The sequence below is a fragment of the Vanessa atalanta genome, chromosome 8 (genome assembly GCF_905147765.1).
Source record: "Vanessa atalanta chromosome 8, ilVanAtal1.2, whole genome shotgun sequence".
NCBI lineage: Eukaryota > Metazoa > Arthropoda > Insecta > Lepidoptera > Nymphalidae > Vanessa > Vanessa atalanta.
The window spans coordinates 11,103,269-11,117,619 of NC_061878.1; the positions used below are offsets into that span (position 1 = coordinate 11,103,269).

A 14,351-nucleotide genomic window follows, 5' to 3' on the forward strand; every position below is an offset into this window, starting at 1 on the left:
CACATTCGAATTATTATTATTAATGTTCAGCATGAAGTTTTAATATATATTATTATACGATTTTACAACGATGAGTTCTAAGATGAAACCTTGTAATACATAATACTTATAAAAATATATAATAAAGCATGACAATCATGGAATTGATCATAATGAACCAACAAACAAACTACGATTTAACATCTACAGGTAATACTGAAACGAAATAATGATATATACAAGCAATCCATACAAGGGACGTACTCACGTGGTCAAAGTGCGTGGACGGCACGACCGCGGTCTCGTGTCCGTCGCCGTCCTAAGCGCCACACAGACAGATTTACATGCAGGCACACCGACACCGTTACGGGGTTACCATATAGACATGTACAACTGCAGATTATATATGGGACTGTACATACATTTTTTTTGAAATTACAGAATATACAAAATATAATTTATAGCGACATATTATAATCAAATTGAACATGTCTATAAAATTAAATTAATTAAAGGTTTTTTTACTAACATAGGACCTTCTATAAAAAGGGGTTTGCTGACATAATAAAGCAATAGTTTTATTATTCATCTGGAGCATTTTCCTTGGTGACACCTTTAATCTTTAATTAAACGTTAATATATTTAGTAATGCAAAATAACGATAAAGATATACGAAGACAACTGGTTAAATTAGCTATTCAATGAAACGCCTAGCAACTTTAGTAAAAGGCATCGCTTAATAATCGATCTGAATAACATCAGTTTATTCCTTGAACGTTCATAGAATATCGTCATTTACTTATATGATACTCCTTTGTTTTTTTTAATTGGTCGACATAAGTCGACTCTGTTAACTCTCTAACTCTACGAGGTCTTGTCGATGTCCTTTATATTTTTTTAAGAAAACGGAGGCTTAAAAGTATTAACAAAGCGAGCTGTGCCCGGAATGGCTAATTTAACCAGTTGGCTGTGACACATTCATCATAAAAATAAAATACACAAAAAACAAAGACAAAAAATAATACTCCAAATGAATTTAGTTATGTAGTTATTTTACAAAACCGTTGCCACTGAACCCAAAGCCTTGGACTATAAAAAAAGATAAAAAATTAATACCTTCAAATCAACACACACGCACACACATACATACTTTACACACCACCATGTTTGTCATATAAAATATATAATAATATTATAATAGCAAGTTTTAGCTAACTCTAACACAAAACTACAATATTTTTTTAATCAGTGAATTAATTAATTATCAATAATCAGAAATAAAAATTATGTAAATAATTATATGCACACATACAGAGGACCATTCCGCAAGCTTAAGAGCTTCTAGCTCTAATATGTAAAATCAATACTTTTTACAAAATTAAATATTTAATCCACTTACCTTCCAAATAAACTCGCCGCTTGATGAGTTCGTGGAATGCGAATCGCTATCGCTGTCCCACTCTTTTATTATTTCCGCTGATGGGTCAGGTTTGCTATCTTGCTCGCACTCAGGGGAAGTGGGTTCTGTTGGCGAATCTTGAGTGAACGATGTAGTCATTATTTCTGTCGCTGGACCTGAAAATTGTTATTAAATAAAGAAAAAATAGGATGGACACAAAACAAAAATCAGAATAAATAATAAATCAGATAATTTTTTTGGAGCGCTTACCAGTGAATCTAATATCACTAAGAAGGGGAAAATAAGAATCAAGCTGGCAGAATTTCTTTTCGTTTTTTAAAAAATCATCCGTTACTGAAGCCATTTGTTTCTCTTCCTGGAAAACTCCATTGGAAAGAAATGTATCATCAGCGCACTCTTCATTATTACAGGACGCCTCTTTCTCGACGGGCTCCTCTCTGAGAGATTCTGATTCTGACCTGGTTTCTATTACTTTCTTGGGATTTAAACTTTGATCGTCTTTGTTGATGTCACTTCCAGTATCATTATCATCAACGTTGCTTTCTACTAGCTCTTCAAAGGTTTCGTTCAAAAAATTTACTATTGCAAACATTTCATTGCCTCCGTTGCATTTGCTACTCGATTCGGCATTCTGATCTATCGAATTAGGTACTATCCCAATATCTCGTGTAATTATTTCACTTTGTGATATTGAACTTTCTGGATCATTTCGTTCATTTGGAGATTCCATTTGCTTGTCGATTTTATTTTCACCTACCCCGTTTAACTTTTCAGAATTTGTACTGTCGTTCTGCCAAATATTTTTTAATGGCTGATAGCTACTCGCATGGGAATCATATGTGTAATTCATGTCTGTACGATTTGTTTTTGTATGCGAGTCGAAAGTTCTGTTAGGGCTAACTTTAGATGCAATTAAAGGGCTTTCGGTTATAATAATCGAATGTGGTTGTTCAGTCTCTTCTTCCAAGTCTAAATCAGTAACAAATACATTGAGTGGTTGACTACTATCTACATTGTGAGATTCTAATAAATTTGTATAATTAGATGAGACATAAACAAGAGATTCTGGTTCCGTGTTGATCGTTTGACTTTCAGATTGGCTAGTGAGATCTAAACCTGTGCTTATTAGACTACCCATGACAAGTTCACTAGATCGTCTTTCGCTTTTTAGTAAAAGAGAGCTAGCATCGATGAGCGACGAAAGGTCTTGAGGCCGGTTTTTTACTGAGTTTTCAAAATGGCGGAAATCTTCAGAGCTTATTCCGCTTTCCATACTTTGACTAGATTTCTCACTCGTATGGACGTCTTGTGGTTTTGTCATAGCCGAATTTTCAAAATCCGAATAAGAAGGAGTTTTTGATGACATATCCCTAGTAATATCTTGACTTAAGGTCTTGCTTTCTCCTTCTAGTAAAATTTCGGTGCTATGACCGTCGTTACTTACGTTTGAAGAAATATCTTGCGGTCGGATTTCAGCTGACTGAAAAAATGATCGAAAATTTGGGACATTATTAGCAATTTCTTCACTATTCTCTCCTTGGATATGAGGTAGATGAATTGGTATTGTTTCTAAGTTTTCACAATTTTCGATGTTCACAGCAAAAGGTGTACTTGTTGCAGAGTGTGCCATATTCATAAAATAAATATTTGGACTATTATTTATTTCAGAAAGAACTCGTGGTTCAGAGGTGTCACCGCCTTTGTTACTCTCTGTCGAATCATCTTTTAAACACGTAATTTCTAGGCTGTTCATTTTCTTAATACGTGGTTCTGAAGTTAATTGGGGACTTTCCATAATACTTATTTCCTTCTTTTCAACATGTTTAGGTGGCGTAAAGCTGACTTCGTTACCGATTGGTGATCTTCTTACTAATTCAGGTTGCGGAAGTTTCCATGCTTCGTCCAAACCAGATCCTAATTCTGTAGTGCAATTAGAATAAGATGGGTGTCCAGACATTAGGGTACCATAAGCTAGATCTTTCGTTTGAGTATTTTTCGTAGAATCATTTAAATCGGATTTCGTATTTACAGAAGGCGTAGTAGTCGCCACATCTGTTTTTATTTTAGTGTACGTATAATTGTCGTTAGCGGTAATCGAATCTGGTGAAAATGTACCGCAAACTTCGGATTTGCTATCGTGAATTATATAGGTCGAGCAATGACTTGCTTCCTTCTCGTCCTCGTTGTGAGTAAGGGTGTCATCGCTTTCACTTTTATCTCTCTCAATCTCAGTGTCAAAATCTAAAGGCACATCCGGATCCATAGCGAGATCGTCGAAGTTTTCTTCTACATTGTAGAGAGTGTCGTTCGAACACCATGAATCGATACTTGTAGCTTTAGACAAGCATTGGGTTTCGGATGGTTTAGAGGATTTAGCATCTGTAGGGACTGTCGTTTTAGAGAATGTAGACAAACCGACCGGGTTATCAGAGTTCTCGGGGACGGATGTATCCGTTGTAGGGCTGAGAAGGAAAGGTGACACTTGTGAAAGTCTTTCGCAGTTCGATTCTTTTTCGTCTTCGTTTTTATTGTAAGTTTTGTCATCTATTGGCGATTGGGTTTCTTGTAACTTTTTTAGCGGGCTAGCATTCAAGCTATCTGCAGACATTGTTATTCTGTAAAAAAAAAGTATAATAGAATATATATCTGCATATCTGCTTAATGATAAATTCCAACGAATAACTTTGTTCATTATTTTAAACCAAAAGACTTATATTCTTACTCTTTGCTGCTAATGACTTCTTTCTGCACCGTGTACGTGTGGTTTATCGAAGGATCTTTTGAGTGGATGGTGTAAGTGGAGTGTTGCGGAACACTGTTGGCAGCTGTTGGCAAGTCGGTCACCTCGTCCGTTGAGTTGTTACAGGGTTCAGGATAGCTTGCCGATGATTCTGTACGAACCGAGGCATTCCCTGCATATTGTTAGATAAGGGTTACTATGATAATCTAGAATAGTGTCGTTCATTTAACATCATATGTTCTAAACAGTTTTCATAAAATTAAATATTTTGCACTTACAAGGAAACACAACATTCCCTTCAATTTGGAAAATGTTTTTTAGTGTATCACGTAAACACGTTCTTTGTGAAACTCACACTGATCGTCGTTCTCGTATGCGCAGAGCTGCATGCGCGTCTCTTCTGCAATAGGCGAAAGCGCGCCGTACGTTAGCACCAGTTCGGGTGGTGGCGGTAGCTCCGTCCACTCACCCTCCACCGCTGGCTCTATACCTGCCACCTAATTTGGATAAAATTTGTAATATTTTATATGTAATACAAAAAAAAACTACACTAAGATTTATAAACCCGATTATGAACACTAATTTTTTAAAAGAAAAAAATTTCTCTAAAAAAGGTTATTTTATATGACATTTTATGTTTTTTATACATATTCGAATATATGATTTTATCGTTTAATTGTTTAAAATAAAATTTATAAAAATACCTGAGCTAATGGCAATTTCAATTCCAACTCGTTCCTCAATTCTTTCATTCTTTCTTCATCAATAACAAGGTTTTCTCTCATGTCCTCCACTGATCCTCCATTACCAGCCAAGTATGATTCCGGTATCGCATCATTATCTCGCATAATAACTGAGTCATCTAATGTCAAGCCTTCCTCAGTTAACGGTCCGGAATATTCAATGTTTAAATTATTTTCGTTCTCCGCCATGGCCAATTTTGTCGTCATTTGTAGGTCTATTTGATTCAAATCTACTGCTTCTTGATTACTGTTAGATTCCTGGGCATTAGGGCTGTTAATATCTATATCAACTAAATATTTCTTTTGTGATGTTGATGCAAGAAAAATTCCCGGCGAATTTGGTGGAGTTAAAGGTGAAACGCGTTTTTCTGTTGAAGATTGTTCTTCTGTTTCTTCTGAGATCATTTCATTTGATTGAGATTCTGGTTTTGATTCGCTCATTGTAGCAATTTGATCGAAATGCAATTCGTCGGGGACAAGATCCGGCACTTCGTTAAGAAAATTTCCGTCTCGTAATGGAGATGGCGTTTCGAGATTAATGTCACTAAAGTTAGACGAAAACGCTAGCAGTTCTTCTTTAGGTAAATCAGCTAGTTCTGCTATTGATTTAACGCCTTTATATAATTCGAGTGTACAATTCTCAAATGGACCTAAAACTACGGAACTATTTTCATCGTAGGTATCCGTATGATGACTTTTAGAAGGAGATTCAAAAGGACTTATGTTTTCTGGTACATATTTTTGTTCTAATTTCGTCAGTGTGACACCATGACCATAATTGGGGACCTTTGTTTCCGATAATATATCTGACTGCTTTGCATCAATTTCCAGAATATTATCTGTTGAAGTATCACTTCCTTTAGGTGTACTTGTGCATATCTTATCATTTACGTCTATTTGTTGACTACTAATGCATTTTTCTGAATGCAAAAAACTATAGGTTTCTCTTATAATATTAGGGAGATCTAAGTACACCGTTGAATCATTTTTGACAAGCGAGCAAGAAGATTCAATACAAGGTGCCTCAAGACAAGATTTAATTACACACTTAACAGTATTATCTGCGCTGTAGTCTTCTAAAATGTTACTATTGGTATTATTAGTGAGATCCATATATACAGTACTATCACTCAATTCTTCTTTCACCGTTGCGTCTGATTTAGGACTTATAACATGTTCTAATCTATGGGATGCATCTTCAATATTATTTGTTTCTATAGATTGTGAAATAAACACATCGTTATCATTTTTATTTTGTACTTCTTCAGGTAATAACACTTTTTCAAATGCTGTTCGAATGTTGTTATTTGCTTTGTTTGCACATTCATTGTTAACATCTACTAGACAAGAAGGGTTTTGCATAGGAGATGAGATTTCTACGTTTTTAACTATTTGTACTGTTTCAGGTGACTCCTTTTCTGGTTCTATATATTTTAAAACGTTATTGACTGGTTCTAAGACTTCCATATTTCTATCACACTGACTATTAGTTAAATCATTATTTGTAATTTTTATCTCACTTGTATCTTCGAGATTCATCAATTTGTTTATTGAATCGCATTTATCAATAGTAATATTTTCAGTCTTAGATAATTCTTTAGTTATCATAACAGGATTAGTTGTATCATTTAAAAATAAAAGATTACTTTCACTAGATAGATTAGAATTATCTACCGAAAAACCTGAACTTGACTCAATTTTATCCAAATCACGTTCTTTCTTTTTTACAATTAAAGAACTTTCCTCTTTTTGGATAGAGTTATTTATTGGGCTTGCAAAATCACCATTTTTCGCAAGACATTTACTTATTGTAATACCATTATTAATATTGTTGATTTGTAAGCTTGTATTTTCAGATATTTCAATGGGAGAATTATCTATAGATTTTGACAATTCTTTAAATTCCGGTAATGAACTGTTAGGTTCTTGGCTTTGTGTAATATTTTCTGATATATCTTCACAACTCTCGCTTAAGACTTCTACATTATTTGCAACGATCATTTCCTTTGTGCTATCGAATTTATCTTTCTTAAAAATTGTTTTATTAATAACATTTGGCAAGACATCGTTAGTAACAGGCAAAGACGTAAATTCAGCAAGAGATTCTTTACAAGAAAGTTCACATTCAGTTACTGAAACGGTTTCTTTCACTTTGTTATCTTCAGGTGTTAGGCATGAAAATGAGTTAGTTGAAGTATTTTCTCTCTCTAGTGAAGATCTATTTAAACCAAATACGTTATTTTCTTCTGTAATTAAATTTGCACTGAATGTACGGGAGTCCGGTTCTATTGCTGTCTTCGCGTTATCTAAGACAGACAGTATAGTTTCTTTTTCTGTAGAATTATTTCCCCATTTATGTTTTTCAGTGTCAATATTTTTACAAAAATCTTGTTCTATTTCATTGCTATCATTTTGTTTATTAATATCTACTGACTTAGTTTCTGTACTATCAGTTTTTATATCTGCATATTTATTATCATAATTTGATGTTTGACAGTCTTGTTTAAAAATCACTTGTTCAATGGTTTCACTTACACTAGGTATTGAGGCTACACATAATTCCTTTAGTTTGGGTACTTTACTATCGCTACTGTCTATTCTATTTTCTTTTGGCAGATCACTATCTTGGTGCACATAATTGATTTCTGGTTCATTTATTTTACTAAAGTTCGGTTCATAATCTGTAAATGGTTTTGTTTCAATATTATCGGAAATATCTAATCCTTTAATTGGCGTTTCCGGAGTAATATTCTCGAGGGTTTGTTGGCTGGTAGTATCACTATGACGTTCGAAAGAATGGCTTAATGTGCCAATAGTATCACGATCGCCGTCATCTTCTTCCGTTAGATCGGATTCTGCAGCAAAACCCATTTCAAGAATATTTTGGAAGTTACTGATCCCTGGAGACTTGACCATCGAAGTGGGCATTGGATAATCTTTCTTGCATTCCAAGCTTAAATTATCCCTTGAAGGACTAGCTTGGTGACTCGACTCTGAACTCGAAGTTTTCTCTGAATTTAGTATATTATCGAGATTCTTTATAACATCACTAACATCCTTATAGTAACTCACATCGTCTTGACTATCAGTAATTATATCTTTAAGCCAAGGATCAACTGAGCTATCGGAGCGATCTTGTTCCTTCTCTTTGCTTTCTTCAAGGTTTATGTTCCCCTGATGGCATTCGAGAGCCGGTGTTTCGTTGTGTGTGAGGTAGATATTTCTTACATCCTCGAGGGAACCGTGAAGGTTAGTTAAGCTTTCAGATTTTATTTGTATCGAGAGAGGGTCTTTGTCGGACATTATACTGCTGGATCTAGAAACGGCTGTATCCATTTCGACGCTGAGAGAATCCTGTATGGTTTGTACATTATCAAACTCCTGGTCTGAGCCTGTAAAATGCGATGCCATGGACGTGGACGGGGCGTGGACGATAGCGACATGCTCATCTATTTTTGGTATCGAGTTAGGTTTGAGTCTCTGCCATCTTTCTTCAAAATCACTACTGGCGTAGCCGTCATCTTTAGCGGCGTCGCTTGTGTGTTTATGCGTGAAATGTAGGTGATTTAACAGAGCGTGTACTTGAGCGGCCGTCGGTCGCTCCTCCGGATTGGGGTTCCAGCACAATTGCATCACTTGATACCTGGAATAGATAATGTAGAATTGAAACCATAGGCGAGATTTCTGTCTATTGTATGGAGTTGTATGTAATACTTACAGGTGGTTCCGGTAAGGACAGGGCAGGTCGGGTGGCGGAGGCTCGTCGGGCGGCGTGGCACCCCACGCGCACACCTCCCACACCAGGTACCCGAGCGACCATATATCGGTACTCGCCTGTTTAATCAGTTTATAATATTCTTGTATTTTATATTCATTATTAATCTTCAAGCTTGTTTTTAATATTGTATACTCACAAAAATTAAATTGATTTAGTGTACACATATAAGTTTGACGTCAATACAGTTTAACCAGACGTACAGTTCAAAATTTTTAATAACAAAATTGATGACATGTAAAATATCGAGCCATTTTGGCATATACACAAATGTAACTATATGCTATTTAGTTTTATCGCTTGTCTTTTACGAGGGCTACGAATAACGGATTGAAGTTATAGGATAACAAATGCAACAAATTATTTTGTTTTATTATTTTTTTTATTAATTATTGTTCATTATTGTTAAGCCTGGCTATGTATTGTCCAGTAACTACATCAATTTTAAATTTTACTCGTTAAAATGGTATACGTTTATTCACCTAACCTTCTCAACTAACTAACCTTTACTCAGACTGTCATTTGTAGATTGAGAACAATGCTATTGTCAGAGACTGACTTTGTTGCATTACAAAAGCTTGTGGGCTCGTCGTATAGTGTTTGATGTCAGTTATACCCAACTTAACGACAAGTGCATGATAATTTTGATGGCCAATTCGACCACGGGATGGATTCAATGGAGATAATAGAACTAAACAAGTGTAAATTGTATGCACAAACAGGTGCCATTTCTTTCCCTCACTCCTATGATCGGACGGCATTCGAAACCTTGGATCTGCCTTAAAGCCACTAATGTAAGAAGTATACTTGGAATTTCTAGATCCTCTAGAGTGCAATATATTTAAGTTCATAATACGTGACGTTACCGTGCAGACGGGCGGCTGCCGCGCCGCCTCGGGCGCGCGCGGACGCGGCTGCGGCTCGCTGCGCGCGTAGTGGCCCACGACGGCGCGCGGGCTGTCCGACCCGCGGACCAGCACGTTGCCGCTCCACAGGCATCTAACGACAGTTATTCAATTAAACAGGTTTTTTTTAATTATAGTTAATAAATTTGGTCTCAATGCGTTTGCAGAATTCATAAGTTTTGAAGTGATGAACATTTCATTCCAGACGTGAATATACATATGTTACACAGCGGTCAAGTTAATAATAGCGTTTCTAACTTAGCAATATGAATACATATAATTTTCAAATAAACTGATGTAAACTCATTATTTATCAAATCGAATGATACCAACCCGTATAGGAATCCCCTAGAGTGCATATAGGCGAGAGCGGAAGCGACGTCACACATGAGTTGCAACGGAACCCCGCTTTCGTTTAAAATGGCCATCTTTGGTCGATTCACTATTAGGTACTGTTGTAGATCCTGCAAAGACAATTGGACGAAAATCGTCATTTTGATATTTACATTCTAATACATTCATCAATTATTTTTTATAAGCTTATCTTACCATTGAGCATAATTCGAATATAAGTATCCAGGGATCTTCTTGGAGGCACTTCGCAACGAACCCTAAGATATTCTCGTGATTCATGTCTCTATATGGGCGAGCTTCATTTAGAAACCTTGCTTTATCCTCAAGGCTAGCATTCTGATTAAGGATTTTGACGGCAACTGTAGTGGTGCCCGTTCCATCCTCTGTTTCGCCTTCCACCACCTTGTACAGAAACAACATTATTACATTTATTGAAATACAACGCCATTTGTAACTATATTAGTTTTTATACGTACTCTTCCAAACCAACCGCGCCCAATTTCCCGAAGATACTGCAATTGATTTCTTGGAAAATCTTCACCAGCTGCAAACAAAATTTGATTTAGTGTAAATATAATTTAATACAATCTCAGTGTATCATTATTACGATAATAGCTTATACAAAATGTAAAAATACTAAAAAAAAACAAACAAAATTCATGGTTATTTTATTAAACAGCTAAACAAATATATGAAAACTGGGACGTATGTACATATATGTGCATATTACTTGTAAGTCTTCTACATATATTAATATGTCTTTTACTAGAACTGGTCATCGCAATATATATTCAATTTAACTTTACTAACATTTATTTAATTTCACCTGTTAGATTGTCATATATCACCACTGAACATTAAATCAGCTCTATCTAAAAGACTTGGGCATACTTATGTTGCTGGGGACAATAGTTACAATCTAGAATACTACATTGTAAGTTGTTATAGTACGTACATGGATTGAGTTAAAGCATGTTTTTTACTTAATAAGTAATTGTGTTTTAGTAAACAAGCTTACCAAACCAATCAGCGCAAGTTTCGAGGGGGTCAAGTACTCGAATTCCCGACGGGAGAGGTTCAAACTCGACCACCGATTCTCTACTAATGCGGTTTCGTTCCTCGTTCTCACTGACGATGTACACAGCGGCGTTGTTGTTTGCGATATTCTGCATTTCCCGCAGTGAGATGGGCCCGTTGTTATTGTCTTCGTTGATGTTGTTGTTGACCGGTTCGGAGAAGCCCGAATCGGGAGGCTGCGTCGAGTGTCGAACATCGTGGAGGTGGGATACACTTGAAGCGAATAGCTGTTGAAATTGATACATTTATATATATATATATATATATATATATACTGACTTATATATATATATATATATATATATATAAGTCAACAATATACGTAAACCATTTATCCAAATAATTTGATAAGTTTGCTTTTGCTTTGCCAAGAACATAAAAATGTAAGAAGCGATATTTATACGAGGTGCCTACTATTATACATAATATTTTTTTAATAATTGCGGTGCTTACAAACATTATTTTAGATTTTTGATTGTTATTTATTATATAATACGAAGTTTTAGTATTAAAACACAGGACATATATATTATAATTCGTTACAAATATGTACATTAATGAAACAAAATATTCTAAAAATCATTAAGGTTAATTGTTTCAACAACAAAAGCAACACAATGAACAGAGACAACACGAAGTAAACAACACAAATAGTTTTAGAATGAGCCACTACCTGATTGTCCGTTCCTTCGCTCGGCTGCAGACAAGAGAAAACAAACGATGAATATATGTATGTATATATAAATGTTTAAAGTACAACAATCATTGTTTACTTACTGACTATGAAAATAATCATTTGTACATAAAACAAAATCGTTACGGGTCTGTATACGTGAATTAACTCGTGGAAGATATTGTTTTAAAAAAAACTCTGACCGCTTCGCGTAGCACGCGATAAACATTGGTTGGATTTTAATAAAAGTAGCATCGTGATCGACTACCTTTTTGGATTTTTGGGAACTATAGCTCAGAATAAAATAAAAGTAATTTACATCTATATAAAAAAGTCCTTAACGGTACACGGAACGCCTTCCATGTGAAAGTTTACAATGGGTTGAACCTGACTTCCTAGATTGCAGTCATACTCTTAGCGCACGTTTAACTAGTAAGGAGGTCACAGTGAGAAGTGCCTCTCTATCCGCCCTGACTTCGCACCAAATTTTATACTGATGAGGGTTTTATACTAAAATATTATTTTACCCGTGGTATTGTATATAATGTTATATAAATGCTAAGTTATAAGCAAATCTCTCAAGACAATTATTTGCGAGCCAAACCTTATTACGTCTTACTTATCTCATATTTAATACCTTAATGTATTCACATAATAAGCCAATTTTATAAAAATCTAGCAACTTTTATCTATTGTAATGTTAAAAATATAATATAAAATAATAATAATATTAAATTTTTACTTCCTTCTAATTCAGTAATATTACGAATACTGAAACAATAAAAACAATAGTTATTTTTGCAAACTTCTTGTAAAATTCCCTTTATGTGGTAAATCTGACATAGTATCATGAACAATAAAGCATAATCTAACAACAAGCAATATCTGTGACTCAGCGAAAATACATTGAATATGTACAGGATATTGCTTATTAAGAGCAAGAAAAATGAATAGAGATTAATCACTCGTACTCTTAAAATTTCCTGTTAACAGTCACATGTTCACGGTAATAATGATATAATTACGGTAAACTAATGACGTCAGTCTAAAAGTTGAACAAGAATTGAGTTTTGTACACATTAATTTGTTCGAATTATACGTGCCTTCGTTTTTCCATAAACATTTTTTGAACCAAATAAACATTGAAGACGGCGTTTAAAATCACCTATCTTAATGTCTAAAATTGAACAAAAAAATAACAATTAGATAATCGTATCATGTCCAGTAATATATACTATACAGTACAAATGTCTTGGTGCTAAGAAAAGTTAAATGTTTAGTTAATTTAATTTCAGTATAGCGATTCCAAACTTTAATCACTCTAGGATTATAGTAGGATACGATCGTTACTAATATTAATAACCATACCAACATAGTACATACGGGTATGATTTTTGCGCGCAGACTGCTTACTAACATAAGTATTAATTAAATTAAAGATGAATTTATAAAAAAAGTGGGCGTAGAGCAATAGCGGCGAGATTGAGGATGGTACAAGATAAATGCAATGACGTTTTCGGTGAAAGGAAGAACAATTTAGAAGAAGTTCCTGATTATCAAAATATAAGGGCGTGAGAATTAAGAGTGTGATAGTGATCAACTGAGGCATGTTTTGGTATCGTGTATAAAATTACAAACAAATTTCGATTCATTCAACAATGATGATGTCGAGTCCATTCCAAAATATTATCTATTGACTATATTCAAAGGGAATTTTTTTCTGAATATTATATTATTTGTTATAGTTTTGAAGGCCGCTTATTTCTAGGATTCAGTTATCCTAAGCGACAAATCGCTTTAATAAACAGACTTAAGTGAAATTCATATACATTAATAATGCAAAATATATAAAATATATAATACGAAGCACAACGACATAATCAAAGTAGTATTCAAAGAGGTGCGGGAAACACCTTGACCATAGACGTAAGATTGATAACGATGAGTCACAATTTTCGAATTGGCTAGAGCATAATGGAGCATTTCAGCATTCATGGCCATTTGATTCGTGTAAGTCACGCCTTAATACAATTGCAGGAACGAAACACCATTGAACAAATCGAATGTTTTCGTCTAATGTCTTATTATGAGTTAGAACTCGTAGTGACATTCACATTCAGAAGCAATTACAATGACGGAATCATAGCAAAGTTTAATATATATTATAGCAAAGTTGTAGATGAACGATTAGTAAATATGGATTAAGCTAGAACCAAATTTGACGATTTTATTACTTACTTGGGAATCTTAAACAATTAAGGATAATATGTAATACCTACTCCACTTTATGTGCAAGTGGGACATATAAATCAAAGCGATGGGCAATGTGAAGATTGAACATGTTTATCTTGTTTCAATAAGTACCCGCTTAACACACGCAATTCCGTGTGAATGGGCACAGCTGACGGCTGTTACTTGTTAGTTACCTCTTTTGTCACTCTTTTGTTACGGACCGTCATAATTTCCTCGTTATGTCACGTGGAAATAGGCATTTCATGATGCACCATTAACAATTCTTGCAACTTTGTCTAAATATACATTAGCCATGGAAATATAGTTTGAAAACGGATACGTATTAGCCTAAGTCACGAGCTGTGCTTTTGATGATTATCCGATTTTTTGTGTTAAGCTGTGAGAGACAATGATCTAAGGATGATGATCTGTGTGGCTTTTGTGCAGACAATA

At 34.8% G+C, this 14,351-nt stretch overlaps 1 protein-coding gene across 7 annotated transcripts in view; it reads right to left on the minus strand.

Moving 5' to 3' along the window:
- Positions 1 to 14,351, minus strand: part of LOC125066024 — a 32,632-nt gene that overhangs the window by 4,073 nt on the left and 14,208 nt on the right. For 4 of the 7 annotated variants that reach the window (XR_007119651.1, XM_047673905.1, XM_047673904.1 and 1 more), the window contains exons 3-15: positions 11,667 to 11,690; positions 10,935 to 11,220; positions 10,393 to 10,460; positions 10,112 to 10,318; positions 9,896 to 10,026; positions 9,524 to 9,656; positions 8,601 to 8,716; positions 4,844 to 8,525; positions 4,495 to 4,636; positions 4,122 to 4,311; positions 1,649 to 4,014; positions 1,379 to 1,554; positions 248 to 298 (exon numbers count right to left, since the gene is read on the minus strand). Coding sequence is in view for 6 of the 7 variants with exons in the window: in XM_047673905.1 (XP_047529861.1) it covers positions 248 to 298; positions 1,379 to 1,554; positions 1,649 to 4,014; positions 4,122 to 4,311; positions 4,495 to 4,636; positions 4,844 to 8,525; positions 8,601 to 8,716; positions 9,524 to 9,656; positions 9,896 to 10,026; positions 10,112 to 10,318; positions 10,393 to 10,460; positions 10,935 to 11,220; positions 11,667 to 11,690 (7,572 nt within the window). In the remaining variant the exon portion in view is untranslated. The remainder of the gene's footprint in view (positions 1 to 247; positions 299 to 1,378; positions 1,555 to 1,648; positions 4,015 to 4,121; positions 4,312 to 4,494; positions 4,637 to 4,843; positions 8,526 to 8,600; positions 8,717 to 9,523; positions 9,657 to 9,895; positions 10,027 to 10,111; positions 10,319 to 10,392; positions 10,461 to 10,934; positions 11,221 to 11,666; positions 11,691 to 14,351) is intronic. The other 3 variants (XM_047673908.1, XM_047673907.1, XM_047673906.1) reach the window with 2 other exon arrangements.